General features: G+C 43.0%; 1 protein-coding gene across 1 annotated transcript in view; it reads left to right on the forward strand.

Moving 5' to 3' along the window:
* The window catches only part of CLIC6 (chloride intracellular channel 6), a 45,933-nt gene extending 29,883 nt beyond the window's left edge, over positions 1-16,050 (forward strand). Inside the window, exons 3-7 of the mRNA XM_021707007.1 lie at positions 8,044-8,153; positions 8,692-8,817; positions 9,436-9,542; positions 10,375-10,556; positions 15,795-16,050. Of these exons, the coding sequence (XP_021562682.1) occupies positions 8,044-8,153; positions 8,692-8,817; positions 9,436-9,542; positions 10,375-10,556; positions 15,795-15,956 (687 nt within the window). The 3' untranslated portion in view covers positions 15,957-16,050. The remainder of the gene's footprint in view (positions 1-8,043; positions 8,154-8,691; positions 8,818-9,435; positions 9,543-10,374; positions 10,557-15,794) is intronic.
* Positions 16,051-21,264: the final 5,214 nt, after the last annotated feature.

Raw genomic sequence — 21,264 nt, forward strand, 5'->3', positions numbered from 1 at the left:
AGAGAGAGAGAAAGAGAGAGAGAGAGAGATTAGAATTCAGTTTTCATGGGTGACAGTTTATTGAATGTTTCTAGGTGTCAGGCATTGTTCTATGGGTTTTATGTGTAGCATCTCATTTAATTTTCACCTAGTGCTAAGGAGTAGGTGCTATCATCCTTACATTGTAAGTGAGGAAAGAGAGGCACTAGAAGTTTAGGTGACTTGCTCAAGGTCACGCAGCCTGAGAGTAATGTGATTCTGATTTGCATTTGAAGAATATTACAGCAGAATGACCTAAGGGAAATGGTGTTTTAGGGTTAACCTTGTCCAGCATATGGGAAAGATCAGAGGGGCTAGAAATCCCAGCCAGAGAGACCCACCAGGAGGAAAGAAGGAAGGGAGGGAGGGAGGCTCTGAGACAGATGGGGCTAAAGCGGCTTCAAAGACAGGAATACTGTGCTGGGTGAGAGAATAATGGTCAGATAAAGGGTAGGTAGGGAAGAGTCTGGATTTCATCTTGGGCACCTGGAAAGATGCTGAAACTGTTGACTGGATCCAGTTTGGGAGAACAAGAGAGAGCTTTATTCATCTAATCCTGTTTGCCTCTTTAGGCGGTTACCTAGCTTCTCTGAATCTCAGTTTTCTCCTCTATAAAATGGGAGGAATAACAGGACATATCTCAACACAATTTTGAGAGGATTAAATCTGAAAAGTCCATAAATGATTTAGAACAAATGCTTGAAATCGGGTAGTCAATAAGTATTAGCTAGTATCAGCTTTTAAAAATCGCATTAGAAATTGCTGAATTTTGGAGGACATTTCCTGTAATGATCATTCTACAAAGGGGTGGTCTGGTCTGTTTCCATGATTGTGTTATAATAATCTTCCTGTGGATCTGCTGTCCCATCGTGACAAACTTTAAGTCCTGATGGGGGATGGTTGCACTCTCCTCCCGTTCCATGGGATTCACTGTCTCCAGGGCCTGGTGGACCAAAGACAGCTGGCTACTGCTCAGTCTCTTAGCACCAACTCCAAAAGTCAGAAAAGAGAGGAGGCTTTTAGCTTTTACAAGTAGAGTTCCTAGGTATCATTTTTTGAAAAGGAGACAGTTCCCTGGGGCTCATCAGCACTGCCACCAGCCAAGGTATGCACAGTTCTCCAGACTTCTCTTCTCTGGACCTTTTTACCAGAGATTCGTGTAGCTCTCAGACACGAGTGCCAGGCCTGGGTCCTGCCTTTTTTGCCTTCTGGCTGAAGATCTGTTTGCTTTGCAATTAAGAAAGGGACTTCACTTCTTCATTTTTACTTGGAGTAGGTATGGTATAGAACATGTTACTTCTTAAGAGAGGGAAAAAATCAGTGGTTCTTTAAGAACTTTATAGTTTGGCATAGAAATAACACTAATTGGGCCTTGTTAAAAAGTACCCTAAATTCCATAATTGTCTGTTCTGGTGTACTCGGGTTTGGAAGAGTAATGATGATGATGTTGATGATGATGATGATAATGACAATAATAGCTACCTTTATTGGATGCCCAGAATATTCAAATATATCATACAAAGACCTTGTATGATGTAGGTGTCTGTATCCCTGCTTTTTAAAAGGGAGAAACTGAGGCTCAAGGAGAACAAATAAATTGCCCAAGGCCACACAATTAGTCAGTAGTGGGGCCAAAGTTCACACGGCTCTCCCTGGCTCCAAGGCCTGCAGCCTTTTCCTCAACTATGTCACTGTGGAGAAACCTCAGGTGTCTTAAAAATAGAAACTTTCAACTTATCGGGCAAAAGGAGAGCCATGTAATTTTTTAAATTTAAAGAATTATTCAAAATCAAGAAGCCGCATCTATTTAAATATTGCATTTTAAGTCGTTACCATGGAGCAAAGGACCAGCACAGAAGGTGGCTGGGGAGGACTTGCGGGTGATGACTCAGGTCCTGTTGCTATCCTCATCACTTTCTAGAACTCTCATTTTCCAATCTCGTCCCTCCCATCAGATGTGACTCTCAATGGGTGATCTCTTAGTCATGAGAATTTGTGAACTTCTGAAAGGGAAAAAGTTCACAGATCCTGGCACAGAAAAGTGCAATCAGGGAGGAGCTGTGAGGCACTTTCTGATGGGGACGATTGGACTCAGGCCCCAGTGCTCTTGTAAGTGTTTCCTGTGTGCCAGGAACCGCCAGGGCCTGTGGGAGACAACCTGATGACTGAAGGTGGGCCTCTGACTCCAGACACCTGTCATAGCCAGGGTCAGAGAGACCTTGCTGTCCCACCTGTGTCTACATGGGACAACAGAAGATCTGTTCCCCAAGGCCATCGTCCAGGGGTGGGCCAGTCTCCTGGTCAGGGCCTCCTCCAAGTATCAGGTCTCAATGTGGGCATGTGGTAGGCATAGGCCGGAGGCCTGGCGATCAGTGATGGCGCCTACATTTCTCTTTTACAAGCACTGGCCATTCTATGTGCCAGGTGCTGGTGGTGGATGACCCCGAGGTCCTCCTGGGTTGTTTATAGCTCACACATTCCATGAAGGGTGTTCATCAGACTAGGGGTCAGTTGTATGTGCAATAAAATTTCATGTGCTGCGGGAAGGGAAGCCCAGTCTCCATGGACAAGTCCAGGGGAACTTAGGGCGGGCTGGCTGTTTGGCTTGAAGGCCAAGATCTTTGTACTTGGCCATAAAGTGTGTGTTTGACTGCCAGTTTCCGAAGTGTGTGAGGCCACTGTACGTTCAGCAAAGGACATGGGAGGGAGTCAGGGAAATTTGTGGGTGGGTCTAAGAGGGAGGGAGTCATTTCCCATCTGATTTCTTTAACTCTTTCTCTCTGGCCTTCTATTGGGTCAGCGGCCAACAGAGGAGAGTCCTGGCTGGGGCTTTTGGCCATGCAGTTCCCCTCTGAGAACTGACTCTGGCTTCCCACATCATGCTCTGTCTTCTGACTCTTGCCTTTCTAGTCAGCTACTGTTTTGATTTGGCCCAAAGTCCCCCTGGAGCACTGGAAACAGAGCAACCCATCATTACTCACCAGCTCTCTCCATATTCCTGCACTGGAGCGAAATGAGCTGTTTGCTCCCAGATCCCTCTACCAGACTCCAAGTCTTTTTCCTGGTTTTCTTCAGGGACTGGAATCCTTCCCTGCACACAGGATGCATATTCTACCTCCTTAGTTGAAAGCCAGTCATCAGAAAAGGAACAATTCAAATATTACCCATTTATTGCAAAAGTGCTTACTTGACAGAAAAGTGCTTACCATTTAGGTCCACACAGAATTTTCTAGAAAGAAGGTGGTAGGGGTGTGGCCTGCTCTGGTGAGAAGGAGAGAATGGGTGCTGGGGAATCCAAGAATATCTTTGAGTGTCCTCACCCCATCAGGCTTTATAGAGATGCCTGGAGTCCATTTGGTTCTTTGAAGACAGTAGCTGGGCAAGGAGTTATTCTAGTAGAATTTGGTGGTAAGGGTGGCACTCCTTATGTATAACTCCAGACCAGTGGAGAAGTCATTTGCCTGAACAAAAAATGCTTACAGAAAATTTGAAATACAACTATTTTCCACAAATTTGGAATAGAGTAAGTATGGAAGGAGTAGGTAGGAGAGGCTCAATTTAAAGAGGGCTTGTGGTGAAGAGAAACTGCTGACCTTGTATTGCCGTTTGGAGCCTCACAACTCAGACTTGGGGGGCCCTGAATGGGGAGGCAGGTGAGGCCAGGACCCAGCTGTCACCAGCATTCTCACGTGCCGTGGCTGTTATCTGTGCCAAACGGAGTTATTTGAAACACATTGAAGACATAATGTCTTTCTTTTGAGAATGATCTTCGGGGCTCTCAAAAAAGTTCAGAGGCAAATGTACAATTCTGGATTATCCAAGCATATAGGTCTTCCCTGGAAATGAAAGACACTGATCTCTCAAACTGCTTAGTTTGATTTGATCAGAAGTGTGTACAAACCAAAACCTCCCCCATAGGCTGAAAACCCTGCTGAGAAATTTTAGCCCAGAGTGCACTTAGCCTGAGAGAATTATCAGCGTTGGGGGGAGAGGAGGGGCTTTACACGATAAAACATCCCAATTATGGTGACAGTGTCAGTTATTCACTTCTAATATATATGTATTTATCCCATCATCTTGTCTGCTTAATGAATATGACCAGGATGATACTCTCCATGATTGCTCAATAATGGTCTGTGGAGATGGCGGATCTGTGTCTTTATTTTTGCTGGCACCTCCTAGCACTGAAGCACATTAAAGTAATAAAATTAGGCAGCAAGGCGTCCTCGTCACTCCCACCATGTTCCCGTAACCCCCTCATTTACAACAGACTGAGACAGAAAAGAATTTTTTAGAGCAATTTAAGATGAGGCAACACTGGATATGTAAATTTTGTTTTATTGGCAGTTATGGCAGCTGGCTGATTCTCCTCAACTGCCTACCAGCCCACATTCACTGGGAACAATTTCGTTTTAAGGCCACTTCTTGTGGAGGGGTGGGATGTACAATTGTGACTTTCCTTCTTGTCTTTTAAGCTGTGGGCATTGTGTGGCCTTGCAGACATTGTCCCATCCTCTGGCTGGACGTTTTGTCCCAGTTGCAGATCCGAGAAAGCCTGTTAAAGAAGTTTAAGTTCTTACCAAGTGGGATGACTAAGACAGTTTTTATCTCTTAACACATTTATTGTTCTTACCCGCTTTATTTCTCCTAAAGAGGTAGCTGCCAGGGTTCAGGAAATGGCAAGAAAAACAATTTTAAGGGAAATCACTGACCCGAGTTTGAGACCAGAGGCAGAGACCTGCAAGAGAGAGTCCTGTGCAATATAATTATTCTCCAGATGCTGTGTGGAAGGCAGCCACCATGAGGGGACGCCCATTCCAGACAGAGCTTTGTCAAGGGGGGCTTGATGGAGACACCTCACGTTGGAACAGGGCGCATGAACTCAGCACGGGTTTTGCCACATTCATGATGAGTTATGACAAGATTCCAAAGCTTACAGAGACGAAGAGAAAGAAAACGAAAATGATCACCCCACTCTGCAGAACTTATTTTAGACTTTACTGTGCTTAGTGTAACTACTGTAAAAATAAGAAGTTTGAAAGCTGCAGAGCAAGTCAGGACTGGCCAAAATATGTGTCCCTGCACTTTCCTCCCCCTTTTACCCTTTGCCTGGCTAGACTGTGCCCAAACCTGCAGGAGTTAAGTACCATGGCTTAAGAGGTTTCCCTAGCAGTCAGTCCTTGGGGTGTAATATAACTCAGTTCTGGTGGTGACCTTCAAAAGGCCACAGGGTTGCAGGACCCCAAGGTGAGAAATGGCCTCAGGTAGGGGAGGGGATGTGTTTTCAGGGCTCATCTGCAGGAGATTGTTGAGATGACTTGGATGTAGGTGTCATAAGTATTCCCATCCCCACCCCTTGGGCTCCCGGCAACTCCACGGACTCCACCTGGGGGGATTCTCGGGTCCTCCCCTCTAATAGGCAAAGAGACATGCATGCTGGCTGGGGGAATGAAGGGTTGGAAGGCTTAGAGGGGGTGTGAAGCACAGGCTCAGAGCTTAGGGGACTCTGAATTCAATGATCTGTGTCTGTTGTTGCCCTTTTATATATATCAAGGACACCCATTATCTTCATGTTTATGGGGCTGTATTTATCAACTGAAAAGTCTTGCAGGTCTTCTGATCAATGGGTCATCAAATTAGGGGTTCACACAGTTGTGTCTTACACATTGACACAGGTGCACCAGGTGACCTCTTGCCCAAGATTGAACTTGGGTTCTTCCCACAGTGTGGTACCTGACCATTATATTACTTTGGGGGAGCGTGTTAAAAATTCAGATTCCTGGGCCCTATGCAAGACTCATTGAACTACACTCTCTGTATTTTTTAATTAATGTTTTACTCTTTTCTTTTGACTTATATTCAGTAGAGTACTCAAACCTTAAGACTCTGTCAATCAAATATTGCCCTTGTAGCCACTGTGCAGATCAAAATACAGAACATCTCCACCACCCAGAAGGCTTCCTTCTGTCTTTTCTAGACAACACTCATCTTCCAGGGGCAACTGCTATTCTGACTTCCATCATTATGGAGAAGTTTGCCTGTACTTGAAATTCACCTGCATTGAATTATACAAGACTCTCTTGAGTCTGGTTTCTTTCTCTCAGTGTTATGTATGTGAGATGCATCCACACTGTTGCTTGTAGTAATAGTTAATTCTTTTCCGTTGTGGTGTAGTATCCCATGATATGAATATACTACAACTGATATATTGATTCTACTCCTGATAGTATTTGAGTTGTTCCAGATTTGGGCTATGATACTAAAGCTGCTAAGAACATTTGTAGCAGCATCTTTTGGTGCCCATAAGCACCCATTTCTGTTGAGAGTGGAATTGTTGTGCCATAGGATAAATGTATGTTTAGCTTTGGTGGATAAGTGCCAAATGGTTTTCCAAAGTAGTTGTACCAATTTATACTCTTACCATCAATGAATAAGAATGGCATTTGCTCTGCATTCTTGTGCAAACTTAGTCTTGTCAGACCTTTCAATTTTAGCCATCCTAGTAGGTGCATAGTGGCATCTCCTTGTGGTTTTAATTTGCATTGTCCTGCTGGCTGATGATGATATTTGAACCTTCTCATGTACTTGTTGCCACTTGGATTTCTTCTTTTGTGAAGAGGTTGGTCAAGTATTTTGAAAATTGGGTTGTCTGTCTTATATCCTTTAAGTTTGTAGGAACATCCATCAGTGGTCTTTTATCTATTCATTTGTTATTAATAACTTCTCCTGGTGATTTGAGAACACTCAAGTCAGAGAATCATCTCTGGGTACTCTTTTAGTTTTCTAGTGGTCTCAAGCCATCTTTTTCCTTTTCTTTAATTATCAAACAGGTAACTTTCTGCCTTGTGTTTTTCCATTATTCAGGTGATAGATACAGTGCTTGCCTCTCAAATTATTTTTGTTAAACCATGTGGGGCAGAAATGGACTTCATGTCTTAAATGTTCCTGTGTTTCTGTCATTGAAAGTTGACTGAGTGTGGGCTTGAAGTGTGGGATTGTGAGTACTTAAGTCCAAGCCACCTCTTTGTCTTTTCAGCAGTATTTTGTTAGCACTATAACTTTGCTGGAGACTTGGGAGTTGGGGAAGATGGGAAGAGAAAGAAGAGTTTCAGAATTCCCTTTGTTAGTTCTGGTTCCATCTCTCCATTTGCTAGGCATTGCAAAGCCCCAAAGTATCTCCTTGTTCATTCCAATATCTGCCTTTCTCTTTTGTCAAGAGCCCATGAGAAGGAAGATGCATCTTCAGGAGGTTTCTATGTCTGTGTTTTGGAGAGGGTTGTGTGGATGTGACCTGCTGTGGGGCATTAGGAAGGACTTACTTCATATTCTTCTACCTCAATGCCAATTGTGTAATAATCTACATTCTAGGCATAAGTGCTTCCATCTCATCTCTCTGCCTCCCCTATGACTCAGAAGAGAGAAAATACGGTTTTTTAGTGATCAGGATCTTAGAATGCATGTAATGTACTACTCCACCACTCCTATTCTGTAAATGAGCATAGTAGAGACTAGTGGAGATGATGTCTCATTGGGAGAATTGGCTGGTCTGTTCTTAAGCAAGATTGTCCTAGAAGGAGAGGTATACTGTCTCTCTTGGTGAGGATCAAGAGTTAGAGGGGAAGAGAATGTCTTCTTCTTCTTTTTTTGCTTTTGGTAATGAAGGGAGTTTCCTCTTGCCACTTTTTCCCTCTGTGAGCTGCTACTAAGAGGCCCAGTTTGGCAGGAAGTGGTGAGGTGGTGGGGAAGGAAGAAAGAAAATGTGCAGTGCAGTGTGTGTCTGTGTGTGTATGTGTGTGTGTGTGTGTGTGTGTGTGTGTGTGTGTGTGTGTGTGTGTGTGTCCTCCCCCTTTCCCCATGCCTATCTTCAACCTGGTGTAGATGCTGAGTAAAATGTCCATAGAAGGATATTTACAGTGTTATGACCACTCATAACAACCTGTAACAATGTTCTGTGCACCTATTGTGGTGTCTGGCATTTATAATTGTGAGATTGACTCAGATAGAGATCTTTTCTTCCACTTGTAGGCTGGCTATGATGGTGAGAGTATCGGAAATTGTCCATTTTCTCAGCGTCTCTTTATGATTCTGTGGCTCAAGGGCGTTGTATTTAATGTGACAACAGTGGACCTGAAAAGGTAAGACAAAGTTTCTGACTTATTGAAATAACTGCATCTAATTCCCTATACACACACACACACACACACACACACGGTCACACACATGCACACTCTGGGCCCCACAGGCAATATCGTGGGCATGTCCATCCTGGATCCGGAGCCTGAATGGAAGCCTGAGTGTGGGCCAAACGGAGTAATTACAGGAAGGAGTAGGAGTCGGGGGCGCCGTGAGGAACCTGCTCTCCCAGTTGCTGGTCATCTGTGTACCTCTCCTGAGCCTGTCTGAGCACCGTTCCTGGCTGATAACACTGTGGAGAGTTAACTTTTTCACCTTTGTATATAGGAAAGAGGCCACAAAGGACCACATCAACAAACCCATAATTTGTTAATGAACGCCTTTACTTTTATCACTGGCAAAGACATTTTGTAAACCCACAATCTACTTTGAAATTCTCAAGAGTTGTTTCTCTTAAAGTGGGGAGGACAATACTAAGCCCTGGAAATGGATCCAAAGTCTCACAGCTGCCTACACACCCTGCTGTTTACTCCCACCCAGGAAACCTGCAGACCTGCAGAACCTGGCTCCTGGAACCAACCCTCCTTTTATGACTTTTGATGGTGAAGTCAAGATGGATGTGAATAAGATCGAGGAGTTCCTAGAGGAGAAATTAGCTCCCCCGAGGTAGGCCTCATAAAACCAGTGTTCACACTTTCTCTCCCCTTAACAGACAGTTCTGAAGCTCTTAGTGGTGTGTGTTTGGCTTTCTGCTGCCCATGGTGCTCACTTTCTCGGCCATATTCCTGGTATACCTCAGAAAACACAGAGCCAGATTAGAGCGAATGGGGCCTGGAACACGTCACTGCTGCGCACCTGCATCTGGGACTGAGGGTTTGATGACAGGAAGTGGGAGGAGATGGGTCATTTTCCTGTGGGGTTAGCCATTTCTTAGATACATTGCTGGAAGGTGAGGGGTGCTTGTTAGGATGAAGTGTCATGGAGTGTTGACCTGAGCGGGCTCTTTCTAGTTCATCTCCCTTCATTTTACTAGGGAAGGAACTGAGACCAGCAAGGCCGGGGGCCCTGTGTTCCTGGACTGGTTACTGTTAGAACAGACCCTCAGTCCAGGGCTGTTCTTGCAAATTGTGTTACTTCTCAACCTTCAAGAGAAAAAAAATTAGGAAAGCATACAAGGATGAGTGTTCATGTTTATATCTGCCCAGAGAAAGCTGTTTTCCCCCATGGCATTATCCTACCTCAAGCATTGCTTATCTGTGACACTCCAATTTTGAACTTTCCAAGGTACCCTAAGTTGGGAACCCAGCACCCCGAATCTAACTCAGCAGGAAATGATGTGTTTGCCAAATTCTCAGCATTTATAAAAAACACCAAGAAGGATGCAAATGAGAGTGAGTACTGCCCATCTTCCTGTTTGCTGTTTCAATGCAGCCCTTCACTTGATGACTGCTTATAAGATCCTGGGAATTCAGACCCATTTTACAGAGGGTAGAGACACGAAATATGGAAAAACCACCTCCAACTTTAAATCTGCACGTGGGTTTCAAGAGATTGAGTGCTTCTTCTAGTAACTGGGAACCCAGAAAACGACGTTTTTAGGAAAAAATAATCACCACCCAGGTGTTCCCAGTCGTACCATAGGAGTTACTTTAAATGATGCTTCTGCTAGTGCCTATCTCATCATAGACTTTCCATAATTTTTCTTAAAGTCTCACTCTGTCATCTAGGCTGGAGTTCAATGGTACAATCATGGCTTACCACAGCCTTGACCCATGGGCTCAGGCGATCCTTCCACCTCAGCCTTGTGAGTAGCTGGGATTACAGGCATGTACCAACAAACCTGCCTAAAAATTTTTTTTGGTTGTAGAGATGAGGTCTCGCTATGTTGCTCAGGCTGGTCTTGAACTCCTGGGCTCAAGCAGTCTTCTCCTTCAACCTCCCAAAATGTTGAAATTACAGTTATGAGCCACTACACCAGGCCCATAAATATTTTTGAATAAATAAATGAGTTATAGAAGTACCAATGTGGTGTAGACAGCAGCATAATTGTCCAGGGATAAGTGAGCCCTTTATTAAGATATTCTAAATCCACCTCCCCAATGCCTGTTGCTGACTGGCCACATCTCAGGAAGGAAGGGAGGCAGACTCCTTTCTTCATAGTTGATGCACAGTGACACTAGCCTGCAAGGCCTCTCTTAGTCATTTCTTGCCTTTCTGTTTTAGTTTATGAAAAGAACTTGTTAAGGGCCCTGAAGAAGCTGGATAATTACTTAAATAGCCCCCTGCCTGATGAAATAGATGCGTATAGCACAGAGGATGTCGCTGTTTCCGGAAGGAAGTTCCTGGATGGGAATGAGCTCACACTGGCTGACTGTAACCTCTTACCCAAGCTCCATATTATTAAGGTTTGTATTTCCTCCTGGCACATGTGCTGAATACATGAATGAAGCTCATTTTTAAAAAAAATTTGTTTTTTCTTGTGCTTGGGTCAGACATACAGTCTAAAATGCAGACACTTGAATTAAAAGGTCTTAGCTTGTTTCTTTTCCAGGCAACCAAGCCCTGAGTTTCAGACACGTGGAATCATGGGCTTCAGATGTCCTCAGGAAGTGCCTGGAACTTGGCTTCATCCTCTGCTTCCCTCTCAGCCTGTCCCTGCCCTCTCAGCCTAAAGAAAAGTGATGTGAAAGTGGCTCAAGGGAATTTGTAGAATGTACCTGGCATTTAGCAATTGAGACTTGGAGATGATGTGTAGGATCTGGGATAATTCAAATGTGTCAGTTGTTGGCGATTGTAGGGTTCCACATAACCCTTTCTAGGGATGATAGAGGAGTGTGCTGCAACTCTTAACATTGACCCTGGTGGGCACGATGGTTCACGCTGTAAGCCCAGCACTTTGGTAGTCTGAGGTGGAAGGAGCACTTAGAGCAGGAGTTTGACACCAGTCTGGGCAATATAACAAGAACTTATCTCTAAAAAGAAAAAAGAAAAATCATTTGGAGACAATGGTACATGCCTGTGGTCCCAGCTACCCAAGAAGCTGAGGCAGGAGGATCTCCTGATCTTAAGAATTCGAGGTTGCAGTGAACTATGATCATACCACTGCACTCCAGCCTGGGTGACAGAGCAAGATCCTATCTCTAAAAAGATTCAAAAAATTAAAAATCATTGATCCCAGCCAAGGAGCAGCTGACAGCTTCTTGGCTGGGTCTCTGCCTTATTCAGTACCCTGTCTTCCCAGAAGGTTAAGTATGATGTATTATTAGGATATAAAGACTTCCTAGACCAGTAGTTCTCCAACATTATTTGGGGAGCTTTGTGGAAATGTAAGCCCCCATCTATATCCTACCCTAGTGAATCAGAACTTCGAGGGGTGACCCCTAGAGTTTCAAGGCAGATGGTCCCACACCTGGACTCCTCAGTTGCTGCTGTTTCTCAGCAGTGCTCTCAGCCTCTCTGTCATATGCACAATTGTTATTGTTGGCACTATTGCTATGTCCTTGTCCCTTAGTAGCCCCAGATACTTTATGAAGAAGCACATGTCTTGTTCTGGGGCATCTTGATTGTTAAAATCCCACCAGGTCCAGAGCTAGGTCCTTAGTATAAGGATAGGGAAGATGGGAGAGACACAGGGAATAAACAAGTCACAGACTGTGATCTCTATAAAAAATCAAAAAATTAACCAGATGTAGTGCCACTCACCTGTAACCTCAATTACTCTGGAGGCTGAGGCAGAAGGATCACCTGAACCCAGGAAGTTGAGACTATGGTGAGCCAGAATCATGTCACTGCACTCCAACTTAGGCAACAGAGTGATGCCCAACTCAAAAAAAATAAAAAAAATAAAAAAAGAAGGAAGAAAGAAAAAAGACTATTTTAAGTTTCAGTAAAAGGAGTAAGCTTCAGGGTGAGATAAAGTAGTCCATGGCTCCAGTATATGATCTAACAGCAAAATATTTAAAGCCATTTAGCACTCAAAATACCAAACAGCTTAATGATCTTCCAGGATGGAGTACTTCTGAAAGGAATATGAATCAATCTAAGGGAATTATGGTAAAAGATGAGAGAGTGAAGCAATTTATAATTTATTCCCCTTTCTGAAGCCCAGTGAAAACAACATAAAAATAGAGTATTAACTTCATCTTTCATAAAAATACAAAGAGATGACAGATCACCAACTTGAAGACTAAGAGGGAGACGCTGGAGCCAATGCACGTTCTCCATATCTTCAGCAAAGTTCAGATTTCTTAAAAAGTAAAGAATGCAATCCTAAATGCCCAAACTTCTTTGTTTGAGGGCATGGGCATGTGATAGGCCATAAGGGAAGCAGAGAACATTTCTAAAAAGGCCATTTTTGAGCTGAGATCTCTAGGAGCCATACAGAGACACCATCTTTGTAGGCTGTGACCCAGCTCCTAATTCAAAGGAATGATCTGGAGGGGAGGTGGAGTTGGAGGAGAGAAGAGAAGTGACATTTTGCTTTGCAGCTGCTGAGCAGAAAAAAAGAAACAAGCCCATAGCCAGTGAAGAGAGAGACTATAAATTGTCCAAGCTTCATTTTTAATCATGGTGACCTTCTGCCTAATCTGTGAGCCTCAGAGTGGAGGATGCCCTAACCCTAACTCTAATCCCAACCTTACCCTAACCCTAATCCTAACCCTAGCCCTAACCCTAACTCTAATGTGTCCCGGGGGCATAGTACATATAGAGCAGTGTTTGGTGAGAGGGTGCATGAGAGCAAATGTCCAGATTGACATGGCACTTGCCCTATCTTGCTCCCTTTGCCCTCTACACTATTTTTAAGCAAATGGTAGGCCCAGTAGATCTGCCTCATTAAAAGATGGTGAATAACCAGGGAGAATCCAAGTAGACGGAGGTGACCAAAAAGAGCAGAAAAAAGAGAAGGAACAACAACAACAACAAAAGGACAAAGGCAGCTGAGAAATATATATCTGATCAAAAACTTCTCCAGTACTTTAAAGAACATTCCAGATAGAAGCTTCTCTACAGCCTCAGAAAAAAGAGAACATGAACCTTTTGAGAAAAGACCTAAAGACAAGATGCAAGATGTCAAAAAATATAATACCACAAATACCACAAAGGGGGATGGAAATAAGGCTGACATAGCCCAAGGAAAAAAGTGAAGACAAATACAATAATTGCAGAAATAAAAGTTCTATTAGAAGTAGTAAGATGTAGACAAAGGTATTACAGAAATTAGTGATTTGGAAGACAGGCCTGTGGAAGTCATCCAAAATTAAATGGAGAAGACCAGAAAAGATAAAGCCTATTAGAAAGATCCCAGGTACACATAGGAACAAGAGAACAGGAAAGGAAAAAAGAAAAGGAAGGAACATGCAAGGGGAAATGAGTTTGAACTAAAGGACAACCTGAACACTTAATTTAAATGACAAGCCACACTGAGATATATTTGATACATTATCGAGCTTTGAGAATAAAAAGGAGCCCTTTGGACGTCCAGACAATAATAGTATTGTAATAACAATAACAACTAGTAACAGTAATAATAAACAGTAGAACAACCTACATAGAGAAGAAATTCAGACTGGCCCCAGATGTCTTCATGAAAATTAAAAATCTGAAAATAGTGAAAGGATGTGTGATGAAAGAATTGTATATTCAGGCAAATTATTGTTTCTACCTAGACTTCTGGACTCTTAATTTTTTAAAAAATAAAATTGCTACATGATGAAATAATAAGATGATAGTCAAACTAAGAGTCCAGGAACAAAGAAGGTGTGTGACATAAAAGGATAGGTGCTAAACAGAGAACCTATTTAAATCTGAAACTAGTGCTAAGGCCAAACAACAGTGGGAATTATAGTGACAGGACAGAGTCAGATATAGTAAGCCTGGATTGTTTTACAACCATTGGAAAGAGGGTAAAGGAGAAGAACGAGAAGTGTAGACACTCAAATTTCCTCATTCATCATCATCAGGAGTCAATAGATAGCATCTAAAGTTGATAAATCAGGAAATAAATAGAGAATTCCTGTTACTTTAAGTTATATAGGAAACCACTGTAAGGGTTAAAACAAACCATAAATCTTCTAAGTTACTAGAAAGGGAAACACACATACACACAGAAAGAACACAGAGTAAGTATTTCATTCAGAAAATATTAAAAACAAGATTTCATCTATAGGAGGCCTACACGCCACACATTTATTCAGAAATTTACAGTTAAAAAAAAGTGAGGGTAAACCAGGTAAATGCAAGCAAAAGAAAAGCAGAATTTTTAACATTAACATCAATAAGTTTGAATTCAAGTAAAAGGTGTTCAACAATTTAGGAGACTTTCTAAAAGCCAGATGGTCCTGTTTTGCTTCCATATGGCATCAATGGCTGCTGGCATCCAAATCTAAGAAATAAGTCCCAAAGGTCTTCTCATTAGTCATAAACCCATGCCCACTCCATTCAGACTTCCCAGGAAACAGTGGGATGAGAGGTCACCAGGCAGAATCGAACTTTGGAGCCCTGAGTCCCTATTACAGGTTGAATTGTGTTCCCTCAATTCATATGTTGAGGTCCTAACCCCCAGTACCTTAGAATGTGACCTTAGAAATAGGGTCTTTGCAGATGTAATTAGTTAACAATGAGTCATATTGGAGTAGGTCCGCCCTACTCCAATTTGACTGGCATCCTTGAAAAAAGGGGAAATTCAGATACAGAGACATGTGCACAAGAAGTCCACGTGAAGATGGAGGTTTGCACAAGCCAAGGCTGCCAAAAGTTAGAAGGTAAGCTTGGAACAGATCCTTTCCTAACACCTTCAGAAGAAGCCTGGCCTGGTTGACACCTTGAGTTTGGACTTCTGGTTTCTGGGATTATGAAAGCATACATTTCTGCTGTTCTAAACCACCCAGTTTGTGGTACTTTGTTATGGCTCCCCTAGCAAGCTGATACAGTCCCCAATGTTTCACCCTCGATTGTGACCAACTCCCTGACTGTACCCCTCCTACAGAGGAAGTACCTCATGCCACTGAGTTTCTCATGATGCTCACTCTCAGTTGCTCTTCCCTTACTTCCACCATCCCCCATGAGTGTAAAAATTGGCATCTGTGTTGTACATGACTCCATCCCTCTCCCTATAGTAGGCCCAGACCCAGGTGGTCCTCCTAATGGCAGCATGATGGAAATCAGTAGTAACAACGCGCACAGATATCGGATCGCAGGAGATGAGGCTCAACACGTAGGAAAAAGAGTGCGCACTTTACAGTGATCCTGGTATAATCTAGACAGAAGATCTGTTATGAATCCTTATTCAAATAGCACCAAGTTAGCGGGACACATGAGAATAAATTTGCAGGAAACACAAGGAGAAATGCACCAAGGTTCAGAGCAAACTCATGCCAGCGGATCCCAAGGACTACCTGTGCTAGACTGGTGGGCAGGACTGTGTGCATCCACTGGGCTGAGTTCAGTACCTTCATAACCTTCCCCGTACCCAAGATGCCCCTATGCAAAGTTCACATCTGTGGAGGGCAGCTGGAATGACTGCAGGATGACACAAGGAGCTGAGAAAGAGAATATATGACATGCCTCAAAAGAATGGGTTGTCTGACTCGAGTGCCCGCGTTAGTGGGTTTTCCCTTTACTGATCATTTCCTTTTCATTTTCAGATTGTGGCCAAAAAATACAGAGATTTTGAATTTCCTTCTGAAATGACTGGCATCTGGAGATACTTGAATAATGCTTACGTAAGAGATGAGTTCACAAATACGTGTCCAGCCGACCAGGAGATTGAGCACGCATATTCAGATGTTGCTAAAAGAATGAAGTGAAGCTGGCGTGATTTTTTTTCTTTTTTTTCTGTCCTATTTCTCAGTTGAGTGAGTGAGGTCACAAAAAAGAGTGTGTTCTATGTATTGCTCTACACAACCATCCTTTGCAATGTAACACCCACAGTGTGGCTCACTCAGCCCAGAAAGATCCATGACCTTGTTATCTGTCAACTCACTTGTGTATCTGAATACACCAGAATTTGCTGTTATCCACACCACTTGTCCAATTTATGCTAATTGATATTTGTTGATATTCACCGACATTGGAATCTATGATACTTAGAGCATGTGTTTTGTAGTTTGAGTTTGAAAGCAAATTATAGGTTTGGGTTCAGTTCTTTCAATTAAAAAAATTGGTCAGTGTCTGGTAGTTTTTAATAATCATATATAGCATGTTTGTCTCCTCTAAAATATTAGTTTAATTTTTCAAAATGAAAGTAGTTTTTGGAATTACAAAATGATATATGCCTGTTTTAATATTTAAAAAAAAATCAGTGGGTATAAACAAGGAAGTAAAAAAAAAAATCACATAAAATTTTACTCCCCTTAATTGCCAATAACTTATTGGTAAACATCCAGATCTTCTGTCTCTCACTTACACACAGACACACACACACATTCACACCATACAATTTCATCTATGTATGATATCGCACTTCTTTATTTTAGAGGACTGGTGAGGGGACCTCTTGATGATCATGCATAAAGAACTTAAACAAGCACTGCAGAGCAGAGAGTATGCTTGTGGTCATATTTCAAAGAGTTGAGGAACTACAGAGCCTGCAGACCTGCAGGGACCTGCCGAAATGGAAGCCCTGGATGAGCCTTGCCCTGCCTTGTAACCACCTCCATGACTCTGGCCTCTGATTCCAGGAAAGGCAATGGAGGAGAGTGCTTATCTGTGTCTTTGCTTCCAGCTTCCTTTCTGATACCTTCTCTCGCTGTCTCTCTTCTCGTAGTGATTGTACCTTCAGGAGGACTCTTGTCAGCTGCAAATTAGGGAATTCCCTTGCTGCGGGTTGAAATGTGAACCAAGCACACCTCCATTGCTTTTATTGTCTGCAGACTCTAACCAATGTTGCAGTCCACAAGGGTTGATGGTATCTAGGGGCTAGTGGTCACTGCTACTTCTGTCTTTTGTTGTCTCATTTAGAGATCAGACAGGGAAAATCCAGGGAGATTAAGTTCATGGTGACTAGTCTCAGGCAGTTCTGGTAAAAGCTCCAGTTAGGGAGCAAGTAGAAGCTATTGACTCAAAAATTTCTGGTTTATCTGTGGCTTTCCCTCTGCCATCCCTGTAGCCAACCTCTCATCATAGCTTTGTGTGTGGGCCGGGTGCTGGGCTCTCACCCCAGGCGTGGAAGAGAAAATGTGAGGTTGTGTAGATATTCATCAAGACCTCACAGGATCTGAGCCTTATCTCTCAGACTGTGTTCCTCTGACATTCACACACATCTTACAGAAAACCCCTCCTGTAGAGATGGTTGTGGTATGTGTTTGATGCTAAAATGCTGATTTTTCTTGTGTGCACCTGCTCTATGAGCGATTCCTATGAAAGAGTAAAACATGTTCACAGTAGCTATTCTGGGATCAGGTGAAAAATATCAAGAAAAATATAGTGGCCTCCTTCTCATCTTAATTTTGACTGCTGTAGTTTTACCCCAACAGTCTGCTATCCTTGTCAACCACATGTTTGAAGGTTGTGTCTAGTATGCGTCATCCTTGGCCATTATGTTTCACATCTGTTTAGGAGTCAGATATTTTAATTTAGCTTTGTAATGTGGCATTTAAACTGGGTAAATGAGTAGACTACCAGATGTTCTTCGTGGTACCTATGTATTTTTAGATGTTAAAGCGATCAGCATAAACTCTGCCTTAAAAATTAAACACATTATAAAAATATTTAAATAGAACCAATGTCTTTATTTATTTATTTTGTTACTTTGTGTTCCCCATTCCCCCATTTAAAGAAAGAGAATGGATGGATGGTGAGAACAAATTGAGCCTGAGATTATTGGTATTTGAATGAGAGGTAATCTTCATTTCAATTGCGATCCTCCAAGATGTTTGAAGGAATCTAGAGCCCTTAAAGAAATCTGAAAAGACATACATAAATCGTCCTTGTCCAGGTGACGGAAACACAGGCCCTGCCGAGTGTTCCACTTTTATTTGCAGTTTTGGAAAGTTCTGGGCAGTTCTGCCTCTGCCTCCATTACCTCCCCTCTCCCCTCTCCCCAATCCCCAATCCCTTCTCTCCTCTCCTCCCTCTTCCTCTCTTCCTTCTAGCCTTCTCTTTTCTTTCTTTTTTTTTTTTTGAGTTGGAATCTCACTCTGTTGCCCAGACTGGAGTGCAGTCGCCGCTCCTGGCCACTGCAGCCTCGACCTGCTGGGCTCTGGCAATCCATCCGCCTCAGCCTTCCAAGTAGTTGGAACTACAGGCGCGTGCTACCACGCCTGGATAATTTTTGATTTATTGTAGTGATGAGGTCTTGCCAAGTTGCCCAGGTGGGTCTCGAACCCGTGGGCTCAGGCAATCCACTCACCTCATCCTCCCCAGGCGCGGGATTACAGGCGGAGCCACTGAGCCTGGCTGCCTTCTCTTTTTCTCTCTCTCTTCTAACCCCACTCCATCCGACCTAGCTCTGCCTTTAGCCCCACCCCTGCTTTTAGCCCCACCCCTACAAAAATCCTTTAGGTAGTCCAGTGCTGTTCTGCTGGTTTAACATTTTATTGCAGTGTGGTTTTTAAAACAAAATGCATTTGTTTTTCAAAACATACCGTACAGAATACAGATGTGGACAAATAATTAACAAATCCCTCTTTTGAGACTGATTCTTTGAAAGATTCTCTGACCAAGAGGATTCTACTCTTGCTTCTTGTTACCCAAGAAACTTCCAAATTGGGGGAAAGCTTTACTTTTGAACACAGAGTCAATAAAAGCAGGCTGGAAAAGAATACAAGAGCAGTACAAGGTTATACTTTGTGGATACGGCCCAGCAAATAGGGATGAAATGGCAGTTCAGCCCAGGAGAGGACTTGTAGAGACCAGAGGGCTAAAAAATTTCCAGTTTACAGGTCTACAGGCCTATCTCCAGGAATTGAATGTATGCTTAAGCCCTTCACCCTCAGCTAGACAAACGCATGCACACATGCATATACATACATACACAATACTGTGACAAACACACTAACATACACACAAGAATATGTATGCAGGTGCACATTCACATTCACCTACACAGACACACGTGCACGTGCACACACACACACACGCCTTCCACTGCAGGACGAGCTTAGCTCCCTCTCAACCTGCAGTGGTGACCAGTAACTCATTCTCAGCAAATTCCATCTACCCCTCAACTCCCCACTTTAAGTGGTTCATAATGAGGTTTTGGAAGAATTTTAGAAGAATGGCTCTTTTCTTTCCCCCAAACTCCCTGCTTTTATTTTACAGTTAAGAGAACCAAGGTGTGAATCATTCTAAGAACATATAATTCACAAAATTCTAGATATGTAAAATGGATACATGGGGATGTTTGGTTATATCACAAAATGACTTCTCTTTCCATGTGGTTGTTTAATTCTAAACTCTTCTATGTGACTGGTTTCCCTTCAGACATTGAAATTTTGGTTTGATATGTTGACACACTTCAGGGCATGGCCACTTTATAAAGTCAGATGGATTTGTGTGATCCTTGGTCATAGAGGGACTGACTACACCGTTCATCGGGGTCTTTGCAGGTCCAAGGCTGTCAGGGAGGCCCTCCTGCTGCTGATTATATGTTCAGAGACCCAGCAGGGGTGAGCACCTGCCATTGTAGCTGGTAGGTTGACGAAGTCATTGTTCCCATTGCAGAGGGTTCTAGGTGACCCTTGTATCAAAGGAGGCCATTTAATCAGAGAAGGCCAAAAACTGCCATTTTCTTTTCCCAAAAGTGTGTAGGTGGCTGAGTCACATCATGGTTTAGGGGAAATTGTGTTCAGAAGCATGGGGTTGCCCATTAGGGAGGAAGAGGCCTTTTGTAGCTTGTAAGGCCTGGGTCGGGTCACCAGTGGCATCTCATACAACCTGTTGTTCATTTCACCCTTTTTAGGGACTACCACCTATAATCTGTCCTACTCAACATTCTTGTTCCTGAAGCCCTGCCTGTTTCAGCCTGTCCTAACAACCCTCTTGAGAGAAGCCATTTTTCTAGCTGACACCTCTCACTTCCATCTCTTTCTCAACCATCTTATATTCCCGGGTGAGTGGGCAAGGATGAAGACCATCAATGGCTGAACCCATGATTCAGCTGATCTACTGGCTCTATCCCCTTACAAATCTGTCTTTCCAGGTGACTAATGCTTGTGAATCTGAGTTAGGTCCCATTTTGAAGCTCTGACCTTCTACACACATAACCAGCACCTGCTAAGGCCTTGTGAGACTCTTCAAATCTTCTGGATCCTGTCAGGTTCCAGAATAACTTCAGGACCCAGCAGGAGGAGAATGGTTCTCGCTTAGAATGTTCTGTGGTTTCCTTAAAGGGAGTGTATTCAAATAGCATTAAGGTTTTTGTCTCTTCATTTGTTTTTCCCATTCTTGCATTAAAATACCAACAAGTTAAGCCTGTTACTGGCCTTTTTCATACAAGGACTTTAGGGGCAGTACTGGTGTTTGAAAAGACAAAACACAAATTCCCCAGCAGACATAGGGTCCTAAATACTCTGCTACTGCTGACATATCTGAATGATTATTTAGTCTCTCAGCCTCAGTTTCCATATCTGGTTAATGAGAATAATACCTCACAATAATGTAGGAGGTATTATATTTAGAAGTTGTCTGTGAAAGCTGCTAATTTGTATCTTGCTCCATACAAATTTTTCTGGAGTTTGCTCTTCTTGTTGGGTGAAAGTCCTAAAAATAAGTTGTCCAAATGGACAGGGTGAGTTTACAAGTTTATAAAATCTTGAACATTTCTCACCATGGTGGAAGGCAATTAGTTATGCTCCAAGTTCCTGGTTCCCTACAATAAAGTACCACTCCTAAGACTAACTTAGTCACTAACTGCTCAGCTGTCTCCCTTGGTCAGTCACTGTTCAGTTTTCTGACAGGCACACATGAATGGGCTCCATGGTAGACTGACAACTCTGTTGAGGACCCATCTCATTTGGCTTGGAGACACTGCTTTCAGTTATATGATATTTACTTGAGGCCCTGAGAGGTGTAAAAGCAGGTCAATCAAGGTGGGTTGTCTGAATAAAACCAGAGCCCAAGGTCCACCCGTCTTTTCTCACCACTAGGTGGTGCTTTCTTACATTCTCCGATGCC

This window comes from Carlito syrichta, unplaced genomic scaffold (genome assembly GCF_000164805.1).
Source record: "Carlito syrichta isolate Samal-C Ts95f unplaced genomic scaffold, Tarsius_syrichta-2.0.1 Scaffold316292, whole genome shotgun sequence".
Classification (NCBI taxonomy): domain Eukaryota; kingdom Metazoa; phylum Chordata; class Mammalia; order Primates; family Tarsiidae; genus Carlito; species Carlito syrichta.